Raw genomic sequence first — 11,561 nt, 5'->3', positions numbered from 1 at the left:
CTATTGATCACCTGAAGTGTATTCCCACCTAAACTTTCAATAAATAAGCCTGCGAATGGAAAATAGATTTTGTTTTTAGTAATACAAGATGGTCTGATACATTCAGATGGTCTACTGAAGGTGAAACTGGCGTTCCATGCACAAGTTACATGAAAGTATCATGAACTTTCATCAGTCTTCCAGCACTGAAGGATTTTTGTGTGAACGGGCTGACATTAGTCATTATGCACAAACACTTCCTGTCCACCATTTGCCCAAGAGGTTCCCAATGTTCATAATTCCATAACTTTAAATCACCCCAGGAGACTTTTACACCAATTGAATGGTTGACCAACTATTCCAATAGTTAAATATTTAGCTTTGGTACAATTTCAATCCAGAAAAGAAAATTCCTAAGCAGTGCCTTTGGCTCTATTGTGCCCATGCTGCAATTTTGCAACAAAAATGACTCCACAACAATCATGTAATTAATGTGGCAAACCTTTACACAGAATTCAAATGAAATTGTTTTCTGTACATTTCTGTATGAAGATTGCTCCTATAAGAATAGAACATCCATTGGAGAGGTGTTGTCATTCCTTACATTTCATCTTATTGTTCAGATGAGCTCATTCACATGCATTGCTTTGATACAGTACCTTAACCTTAAGCAATTTATTTGAAAAAAAAAAAATATATATATATATATATATATATATATAAAATATACACACACACACCCCCTCACTTTTCTCCAATCACTACATAAAACTAAGGTTGCATTGCTTAATTTCACAGGAGCAAGTACCCAGTCAGCATGGAATTGCAGTTCTAGACAAGCAGAGAATGAATCAAGCCAGGCCTGAGGGTCGAGATTTTTTTTTTTTTAATTAAATAACCAGTAAGTTATTTCAAGTAATTGCCATCTACTAATTACATCTATAATATAATTGAATTCCTATATCAATTTCGGTTTGAAAAGTAACTGCATTACCTAAGTTCTAAAACCCATATCAAGCTCAACAAGATGAAAAATACAAGAATTGACATGAAATATTTTGTATTTTTTTTTTATTTATTAAAATAAATCTACAATCGAATAAACTAAGAGCAGACCAGAGATTTTAAGAGGGCAGCGTTAAAAAAAAAAAAGTCATACATTAACATTAGACGTTAAATTTTAAAATGCACTATTGTTTCATATAGAATTGTTCTATTAGTCTATACAGTATTCAACGCAATAACATCAAAACTAACTAAATTACATACATTTAAAAGTAATACTTTTTTTTTTTTTTTTTAAAGGGAACTTAGTTATTACTTAATGCATTACACCAAACACTGCATCAGACATAAAAATTATAATTCTAAGCAACAAATATTATGTATATGGTTTATTACTGCTAAAAAAATGTCACCCTTATTACATGATGCCACACGTGACTCAAAACATAATGCAGACTCGATTCCACTTATCGAGTGTAATGTCTCCTGGAAGCACAACCTGAAAGATAACAATTGACTATTAGAAAAGTAAATGCAACAGCCTACATACAATTAAAACCAGATAAACTATTAATTCACACGCACAAGAGTTTAACACGCACTACAAAACATTAACACGAAAAACAGTTAAAATGTGTTCCAGTGATTGAGGATAGAACCAGCTGATGGAGAACATGCTGGCACCGAAGACATTGCACTGACACTAATATACCTCCATACATACACACAAGAGTACAACACAACTACGAGCATGCCAAGAATGGAGGGCTTCACTACAAGACCAAAAAGAATACGTTAATTAGACGTTGAAACAAACAACTTAAAAACACGCTAATAAAACGTGCATACCATCTGACACACTTTCCGAATGCTGCCAGGTCCACAGAGAGAAAGAAACGGAAGTATTCGCGTCTTTTTATACGAGATGTGTCGTCATGTCAGCGTGAAACAAAAACAGCCAATCATCTGTGGACTTAAGTTACTGCTTCCTAAAAACGGATGTGATCCGCCAGGGGGCGCTTGGCTGTTTAAAAGCCGAATTCCCCTAGAGCCGCATTCAAATCCCAGTGTGTAAAAACACGTGTATCTTGAATAATCGCAAACAACTGTGATTGGTCCACCCTATCCATTGCTGAGAAAAGTAACACGATGTACTACTACTTCAGCGGTGGCCTGGACAATAATAAACACCTGGCTTATTAAAATAATTGCACTAAAAACCGTAATAGCCATGGTACTAAAACACTCAGTTAAAAGTTAAAATAGGAACACAATTATTATTTAGACCAACCATGTATGACCAATGAATGTCCATGACGCTCAGTCCCGCCCATTTTAAGAACAGTTTATAACTGCCATTCTAGCCGTGTCATGGAAACATAATTACATTGTATTCTTTAAATACATTTTACTGTGTAAGACCATGTAACTGCAGCTAATACGCAGCTGTTGTGTTTTTTATTATTATTAAAAAAGCGACTCATTTGTCGTTGGTCGACGTTAAACGGAGGGCAAAGTTCACAACGCAAGATGGCGGCTTCCTGTGGCAGGTATTGTTTGGCTCAGACAGGGTAATAGGATAAAAAGAGTCAAGTATTCTGCAAGACGCATCGATTTAAAATGCTTCTTTTAAGGTTATTAATCCGTTCGTATTACTCGTTAAATACTGCTGAATTCAGAAGTTTACATACACTTAGGTTGAAGTCATTAAAACTCATTTTCTAACCACTCCACAGATTTCATATTGGATAACTATAGTTTTGGCAAGTCGTTTAGGACATCTACTTTATGCATGACATGAGTAATTTTCCCAACAATTGTTTACAGACAGATTGTTTCACTTTTAAAAGACTATTATCACAATTCCAGTGGGTCAGAACTTTACATACCCTAAGTTAACTGTGCCTTTAAAGCAGCTTGGAAAATTCCAGAAAATTATTTCAAGCCTTTAGACAATTAGCCAGTTAGCTTCTGATAGGAGGTGTATTGATATGGAGGTGTACCTGTGGGTGTATTTTAATGCCAACCTTCAATCTCCGTGCCCCTTTACATCATGGGAAAATCAAAACAAATCAGACAAGACCTCAGAAAAAAAAATGTGGACCTTCACAAGTCTGGTTCATCCTTGGGAGCAGTTTCCAAATGCCTAAAGGTACCATGTTCATCTATACAAACAATAGTACGCAAGTACAAATACAATGGGACCACGCAGCCATCATTTCACTCAAGAAGGAGACACATTCTGTCTCCTAGAGACATTGTGTGGTGCGAAAAGTGCAAATCAATCCCGGAACAACAGCAAAGGACCTTGTGAAGATGCTGGAGGAAACTGGTATCTATATCCACAGTAAAACGAAAATAGATTGCTTCATGAGGAAGGAGAATTATTTGGATATATTGAAGCATCATCTAAAGACATCAGCCAAAAAGTTAAAGATCAGTCACAAATGGGTCTTCCAAATGGACAATGACCCCAAGTATTCCTCCAAGTTGTGGCAAAATGGCTTGAGGACAACAAAGTCAAGGTATTGGTGTGGCCATCACAAAGCCCTGACCTCAGTCCAATGGAAAATTTTGGACAGAACTGAAAAAATGTGTGCGAGCAAGGAGGCCTACAAACCTAACTTCGTTTACACCAAAAAGGCCAAAATTTCAGCAACTTATTGTGCTTGTGAAAGGCCACCCAAAGCGTTTCATCCAAGTTAAACAATTTGAAGGCAATATTACCAAACAAAGTGTATGTAAACGTCTGATCCATGGGAATGTGAAAGAAATAAAAGCTATAAAAACCATTCTCTCTACGATTATTTTGATATTTCACATTCTTAAAATATAGTGATCCTATAACTGATCTAAGACAAGGAATGTTTTCTAAGATTAATTGTCAGGAATTGTGAAAAACTGAGTTTAAATGTATTTGGCTAAGGTGTATGTAAACTACTGACTTCAACTGTACATATTTTCACGGCATGTGAGTTATTCCTGACAACTGAAGAAATTAAGTCTTTGCCCTTACAAAAAGTACTGTAGTGGTACAATGTAATACAATGATACTTAATGAATGATGTATTAATTTACCATAGTATTTACATGACACGCTGAGGTACTTCCAGTAATACCATGGCATTGCCATGGTAAATGTCCAAGAAATACTGTATCTACCATTGTCAAACATGGTATCTTTTACTGTTTTGATGGTGAAGTCACAGGTGTTCAGGGGGTTTACCGGTTCTTTCATTTATTGTCTTCCTCCTCCAACAAACATAATTAAAAGCTTACTGCTTGCAAATGTAATTCTTCTATGGATTGACAACTGCAGTAAAAATGTATTGCATAGTTGAATGAGGAGAATTGTTCCTTTCATTAATAGCATTTTTAATATGTTGGTTCTGTTTTTTTAATGTTTTCCTCATATGACTTAGCAACTTGTTTCTGCTGTATTGCATTTTCCCTTCTTGTAAAGTAGGATTATTTGTTTCAGGTTTGTTCCGCTGGTTCTGCTGTTCTTCTGTTTGAGCGCTCATGCTGTGGACCATAGCAACTTTAAAACATGTGACAAGAGCACCTTCTGCAAGTCAGTATCATGTCACACCATAGAATTGAATAGCAGTTTATCTGAAATGGGTTATGAGAATGTCCTGTGTTTAACGGATGTTGTCTCTACTTTGTCACCTGCAATTGGTCTAAATAATAATTGTTGTTTTTTTCAAATCAATGGCAATTAAAGTTTCTCAGTTTCATTGTTTAAGTGTTATTCACTTAAATCAGTTAAGTACTTACTTGACTTAAGTTACTTTACTCACAGTGGTCAGGCTGAATCATTAACAGACTTCTGGTTACTCAAATTGCTTCTTTTTAAAAGAATAAATAATGATAATTTCACACAGATTGCTGGGATGGATTTCCATTATTTTTAATCATAAAGTAATCCTTTTGAATTGATTTAAACAATTATACTTTTTACTGTAAAAATATCTTTTAAAGGAAAAAAAAAGACACATTGCTCTTGAGTATGGAAGCCCATTTCAGCAGCATAAAAAATTGCTTTGGTCAGTCAAATTTATGAGATACAAAGTCCTAATTTTAAGATAAAATATCAGAATCATGAGGTAAAAGTAAAAATTATTAGATGCTCTCAAAATTGAGAGAAAAAAATCCTAATTATGAGATGAAGTCAAAATTGGGAAAAGTTGGGGGCATGGGTAGCGCAGGGAGTAAAGTCACTGACTACCACCCTTGGAGTTCGAATCCCAATGATTTCTTATGCCCTCTGTTGTTTGATCCTCCCACCCAGATCTTTAACCAATAAGAGCAACCACCCTTAGAAGTGGGAACCTAACGAAACATGTCAAGAACATATTCTGGTCACATTGTACCCTCCAATCAAAAGAGAGCCAAAAATTATATATATATATATAATGTGTGTGTGTTTGCAGGCGTCAGAGGGAGTTGAAGCCCGGTCAGTCTCCATACAGAGCTCTGTTGGACACACTGGAGCTGAGCAACTCCAGACTCACCCTGCAGCTCATCAACAACAACAACAAGGTCTGTGGATGAACAGTTTATTGCTTACAGGTTGCTCCTCTTCTTCTAGCTGAGGAGGTAAAGCTGAAGGGTGTATTGCAGTTTCTCCACCACTAGCGTGATGTCACAAAGCAGAATTATATAACTAAACCTCTTTCCTGAATACTCCCCTATGTCTGCCATTTGCAACCAAACAGATGGTCCTGCCTCAAACTCACACCATTGGTTGAATCTCAACTTTGTCTCTGATGTTTCTCTTGAATTAGTTTGGATGAATAAAAATCGAAACAAATTAGAATGTTTGAGGCACAGTAATAATGTACAGCTATAAATTAAAGATGAAGTGTGTTATAAAAAAATCTGTGATCAGCAATTCAAAAATTGTTACAATTATTTTGCTTGCAGTTTTTACAAACATTTTAATAATTTAAAGACTACATGGAATATTTGTATTTATAAAAATAACTGGTCATACCTCAGGTCTATTGTAATGAACGAGTGACTACCAAAAGTTAATTAAAAGTAGTTCAAAATGGTGAACAGTTGCAGCATCTAAAAATATGCACTTATACAAATATTAGGGATGCACTGATATGGAATTTCTCCCTGATACCAATAATTCACAGCTCATTGTGGACATTACTGATAACCAATAATTTTGCTCTGTGTTTCATACCTTTTCAACTGGAGTTGCCAGCTAATTTAATGAAAAACTACTAACTTAAATGGGTGTAATTTAAAAGCTTAGAATCTGAAACTACATATAGGTGATCTGACTAACTCTTAACTACTGCTTTTTAATTGGCTGACAAATTACAAGTGATACATTTCATAATATATAAAATAGGTTCATAATAATCATGATTTGAATTGGTGAAAATGTCCTTCGATCGGATCATCATTGGAAAGATCTCAAATAATAAAATATGTTAAGCATATTGGTTTCCCTCTTAAAGGGTTAGTTCACCCAAAAATGATCATATACACCTAGGATGGCTTGAGGGTGAGTCAATTATGGGATAATTAAAATTTTTGGGTGAACTAACCCTTCAAAAATTAGTGACAAATATTTTAACCTTAAATCTCAATGTTGAGAGTTTGTTTTCATGTCTATTTGTCAACTACCCTTATTGTTCAGGGATGTGATTCTTCCGGATTAATCTCCAACCTAGAAATGTGACCCACGTGAATTGTGTAAATCCATAAAAAAAAAAAAAAAAAAAAGGCCAGGGTGAGGTAGTGCGTTAATATTTAATCGAGGTTTAATATCTTATTGGGAATGCCCTGTCCTGTGCATTCAACCTTCTCTCGGAAGATGCCACTGCTGCTGCCGTGCCATGCAAATACTTTTTGAGTGTGCAAGACGGTGGCTGAAAGGTGTACAGATATATAGAATAATACTAGTCACTCAATGAAGAAGGATTGGTATTCCTAAGAACATTTAATATTACATTTTTAGTCATTGTCATTTTCACATTAATGTGGAAAAACCAGCGTGACCCTTAAAGTACACGTTGAGGGAAAATCATTCAAAACTCTTAAAAACTGCTGACTTTGACCTCTGATACATTGGTATGAAATCCATTACCATGTGAGCATAAACAATTGTAATAGTGATTTAGGGCATTTTCTGACCTGTAGCTTGCCTGATTTGTTTTACAAAATGGGGGCTAAAATAGTTAAAATGTTGCACTTTATTCATTTAGAAGATTTATTTCATACATCGATATACAGGTTAAAATTATATACATGTAAATGGCTGTTTTTTGTCTTCTGTCGATCACATGCTTGATAGTGAGACCTAAGTCCATTTGTATTTTTTTTATTCCTTTGTGTCAATTGTTCAGCAAGTCATCTGAATTACCATAATTATGTGTGAAAACTGGGCATATTATTTCCATTAAATTTTGTGGTCTTGGACAGAAAATTACAGTATTAATAAGATCCCATCGGTGATTGTGTTTGTGTAGGTTCGCTTGTTGCTTGAGTTGTACAGACTGCAGGGGAACATGACACGAGTGAAGATTAATGAACTCAAACCACTGAAGCCTCGCTTTGAGGTTCCAGATGTACTCATCACTGATCCACTTACTGAACCGTAAGTCAAGTCTACCCACACCATCAAAGATGCTTTTTACACAATGAGCCTATTTACACTTAGGCATTTAAAACGGCCTGACGTGACCAAGTGTAAATACCCCCATTATTACACAACCTCAGTAAATTAAACAAATGGAATAGAAGTTTACAGAGACAGGTCTTGTCAGATATTAAAGGGATGGCTCACCCAAGAATGAAAATTCTCTCATCATTTACTCACACTCTTGCCATCCTAGATGTGTACGACTTTCTTCTTTTTTAGAAGTATTTTTTAACTCTCTAAGTCCATACAATGCAAATGAATGACCAGAACTTTGAAGCTCCAAAATGCATATAAAGGCAGCATAAAAGTAATCCCTACGACTCCAGGGTTTAAATCCAAATCTTCAGAAATGATATGATAGGTGTGGGTGAAGTGTTACTATAAATTCTCCTCCCTGCCCAGTAGGCTGACTCACTCTCTGTCTTCAAAAAATGACTTAAAACACATCTTTTCAATGAGCACTTAACCAGTCACTAAAAAAAATAATTATAGTTGCACTTTAATCTGTTTTGAATGCTATTCTGATGCTAGTGAAACTTCATAGTATGGCACTTTTCGTACCAATGTCTCCTTAAGATGATTCGCTAATGTTTTCCCCTTTTGTAAGTTGCTTTGTATAAAAGCATCTGCCAAATGAATAAATCAGAATTCAACAGAATTTACAACAACAATGTTGTTTACGACACATTGAAAACCAACTGTTGAAGTGGGCAAAGCCTAAACACAAATGTACATTTATAAACGCATATTATATGTAGTGACAACACTGGCCCTATTGACCCTTTTCACAGACTCCAATAGTGTGTTTTTGCCTGATTAAGCAGTGTAAATCTAGCAAACTTTTTTTATTTGCAATTTTAAACTGTTTAGTGCAAATTTCTAACATTATGCTTAGTATAATATTACCCTGGAATTAGTTTGAAAATACGAGTTCCACAGATGCGATGATGTTGCTGAGAGCGTGACAGAAAATTAGCATCTTTTCTCTTCTGGCTGTCGTAATCCATCATTATTTATTTATTTATTTATTTTTTTTTTCTTCATTTGGAAAGTTGTGGAAACATAATAGTGGTGTTTTTCTTTTGACATCGGAGCAAATGGGTAAGCAAAAAATTATATTTGCAGCGTTCTCCCATTTAGTTCCATTCACCGCTATGGAAGTTTATCCTGCATCCATTAACTTATGTGTTCCAAAACCCAGAAGTTTAAAAAGAGTTCATATTGGGGCAAGTAACAGTTCCATCAATTGGCTCAAATCTCACTTTCTCTTGAGCCATCAGGCCATCCCTATTATTAAGCCATGCATTATAATCTCGGAGAATGTGTTATTATCGTGGTACTAATAAATTGTGTGTGTGTGTGTGTGTGTGTGTGGTCAGGTTGTCAGTGGTGACCCAGGATGAGAATGGTCTGGTGTTGTCTCTGGGCGGAGACGAGCAGCGTCTCATCGTAAGTGCTCAGCCGTTCAGGCTCGACATCGTCGAGGGTCGTCAAGTGCTCGTGTCCCTCAACTCCCGTGGTCTACTGGCTTTTGAGCATCTCCGAGCACGCAAGGACACGTGAGTCCAAAAACACTCATCAGATACTGCATTGTGTTCAGGAAGTGTAGCCCAGTTGGGAGTACTACGTGGAGTCAGACTAATAGAATATTTGACTTTTGGTAGTATGGTTCACATTTCTTAAAAATGATGCTGATAAAATTGTCTTTTAATTGTATAATTTTATATCTGCAGCTGATTCTCGATTGGTATTATAGAACCTTTACAAATGAACTGATTAAATGAAGTGTGAATTTAAAACTAATTTTTCACTCTCTTTCTACTTTTTATATTTTGATTAAGCCTTGCACTCATAGTACACAGTTTTAGTCTTAACAGAACAGTATGGCACAACAGTATTATGGAAATGTGATTCATATTTAATCTGTAGAGCTCTGCAATGCACTGCCTTGTCCTGTTTTTATTGATTCAGTAGAATAACTACAACTACAATGCATAATTCATGCAATTACATTAATCAATATTTGCACAATTGAATAAACCTAATGATCATTGATGTGATACCTTAGCATTAGGGATTGATAAGAAATTTCAGGGACATGTTTCACCCCAAAATCAAAAGAGAATTATGCATAAAGAAAACAAGCCTATTTTTAGGTTAAGATTTTTTGCATTGTGACATTATTTTTGTGACAATTAGGCACATCCCTGCCCACCTGAATTCTTATTAATGTAGTGTAAAAATATTGATTATTTTTAAAATGGTGCAATTTATAGTGTACATAATGGTAGAATTAAATTGTTGAATTTAATTTATGGAGAACTAAATACACTCACCAAGCACTTTATTAGGTACACCTGTACAGCATCTTATTCATGCGATTTTTAACTGATCAGCCAATCATGTAGCTGCAGTGCAATGCATAAAATCATGCAGATATGGGTCAGGAGCTTCAGTTAATTTTCACTTCAGCCATCAGAATGGAGGAAAAAAAATGATCTCTGTGATTTGGAGTGTGGCATGATTGTTGGTGCTAGATGGGCTGGTTTGAGTTTCTGTAACTGCTGATCTCCTGGGATTTTCATGCACAAATCTCTAGAGTTTCCTCCGTATGGTGCCAAAAACATCCAGCGAGCGGCAGTTCTGTGGGTGAAAACGGCTTGTTAATGACAGAGGTCAGAGGAGAATGGCCAGACTGGTCCAATCTGACAGGAAGGTGACCGTAACCCAAATTACGTGGTACAACAGTGCTATGCTGCTAAGCATTTCTGAATATACAACATGTCGAACATTGAGGCGGGTGGGCGACAACAGGACAAGACCCATTCGAGTACCACTTCTGTCAGCTAAGAACAGCAAACTGAGGCTGCAGTGGGCACAGGCTCACCAAAACTGGACAGTAGACGATTGAAAAACATAGCCTTGTCTGAAAAATCGATTTCTGCTGCAACATGCAGATGATAGGGTCAGAATTTGGCGTAAACAACATGAAGCCATGGACGCATCCTGCCCTATGGTGTGTGGAATGTTTTCTTTGCACACATTAGGCATCTTAATACCAACTGAGCATTGTTTAAATGCAACAGCCTACCTGAGTATTGTTGCTGACCATGTGCATCCTTTTACGACCATTATGTTTGGGATGTGGTAGAACCGGAGATTCGCAGCATGAATGTGCAGCCAACAACTCTGTGTGCTGTCATGTCAGTGTGGAGCAGAATCCCTTAAGGAATGTTTCCAGAATATAGTTGAATCCATGCCACAAAGAATTCAGGCCGTTCTGGGGCAAAGGAGGGTCCTACCCAGTATTAGAAAGGTGTACCTAATAAAGTGGTCGGTGAGCGAATAATCATCATGTCCAGACAAGATGTTTTTCATTTCTGTTCATGTTATCATAAATTATATTTTGATTTTGCATTACAGTAATGAGAATTAAGGGGGAAATGTGAGAATTGAATCACCCATAAATAGAAAGCCCTGTAAAAGTGGTGAAATTAAGAAAATATTATCATGGGGTGCATTAGGACCTGTAATGCAAGGACAATTCTCTTTGTAGTTTCTTCAGAGTTTAGTCATAGTTTAAACTATCAGTTTGAGCACACATACACAGATCTTTACCGGTACATTTATTCTTGCTGTTGATTCTTTTCTCATTTCTTACTGTCCCGCTGTCTTCACTAACTCTGTTAAAGCAGGGTTGCATCCATTCACGCCCAATAGAGCACAACAGTGAACTTCCAAATTAATTTTCTCAATAGGCATTTTAGAATATACTATTTTGAATATATATAACTATATTTCTTGTCAACTATAGCTCTAGTAGCTGGAAGAAATGTGGTACTGATTGATTGAGAGTGCTAGGAAAATTGATCATTCACAATGCTTTATGGGAGTGGTTAGTCACTGCTGA

The 11,561-nt window shown here is 36.1% G+C and overlaps 1 protein-coding gene and 1 non-coding gene across 5 annotated transcripts in view; one reads left to right on the top strand and one right to left on the bottom strand.

Moving 5' to 3' along the window:
• Positions 1–1,616: 1,616 nt before the first annotated feature.
• Positions 1,617–1,751, bottom strand: LOC127643338 (small nucleolar RNA SNORA57). Its single transcript, XR_007970490.1, has one exon. It is a non-coding gene; the product is annotated as a small nucleolar RNA SNORA57 (small nucleolar RNA).
• Positions 1,752–2,362: 611 nt separating this feature from the next.
• ganaba (glucosidase II alpha subunit a) overlaps positions 2,363–11,561 on the top strand; it is a 33,038-nt gene continuing 23,839 nt past the window's right edge. For 3 of the 4 annotated variants that reach the window (XM_052120091.1, XM_052120099.1, XM_052120076.1), the window contains exons 1-5: positions 2,363–2,534; positions 4,466–4,558; positions 5,421–5,529; positions 7,479–7,606; positions 9,031–9,210. In XM_052120091.1, coding sequence (XP_051976051.1) covers positions 2,515–2,534; positions 4,466–4,558; positions 5,421–5,529; positions 7,479–7,606; positions 9,031–9,210 — 530 coding nt within the window. In that variant the 5' untranslated portion in view covers positions 2,363–2,514. Of the gene's footprint in view, positions 2,619–4,465; positions 4,559–5,420; positions 5,530–7,478; positions 7,607–9,030; positions 9,211–11,561 lie in introns of all 4 variants that reach the window. The other variant, XM_052120084.1, reaches the window with a different exon arrangement.

The sequence above is a fragment of the Xyrauchen texanus genome, chromosome 4 (assembly GCF_025860055.1).
Source record: "Xyrauchen texanus isolate HMW12.3.18 chromosome 4, RBS_HiC_50CHRs, whole genome shotgun sequence".
Taxonomy (NCBI): Eukaryota; Metazoa; Chordata; class Actinopteri; order Cypriniformes; family Catostomidae; genus Xyrauchen; species Xyrauchen texanus.
This window is presented reverse-complemented; position numbering and strand designations above follow the sequence as displayed.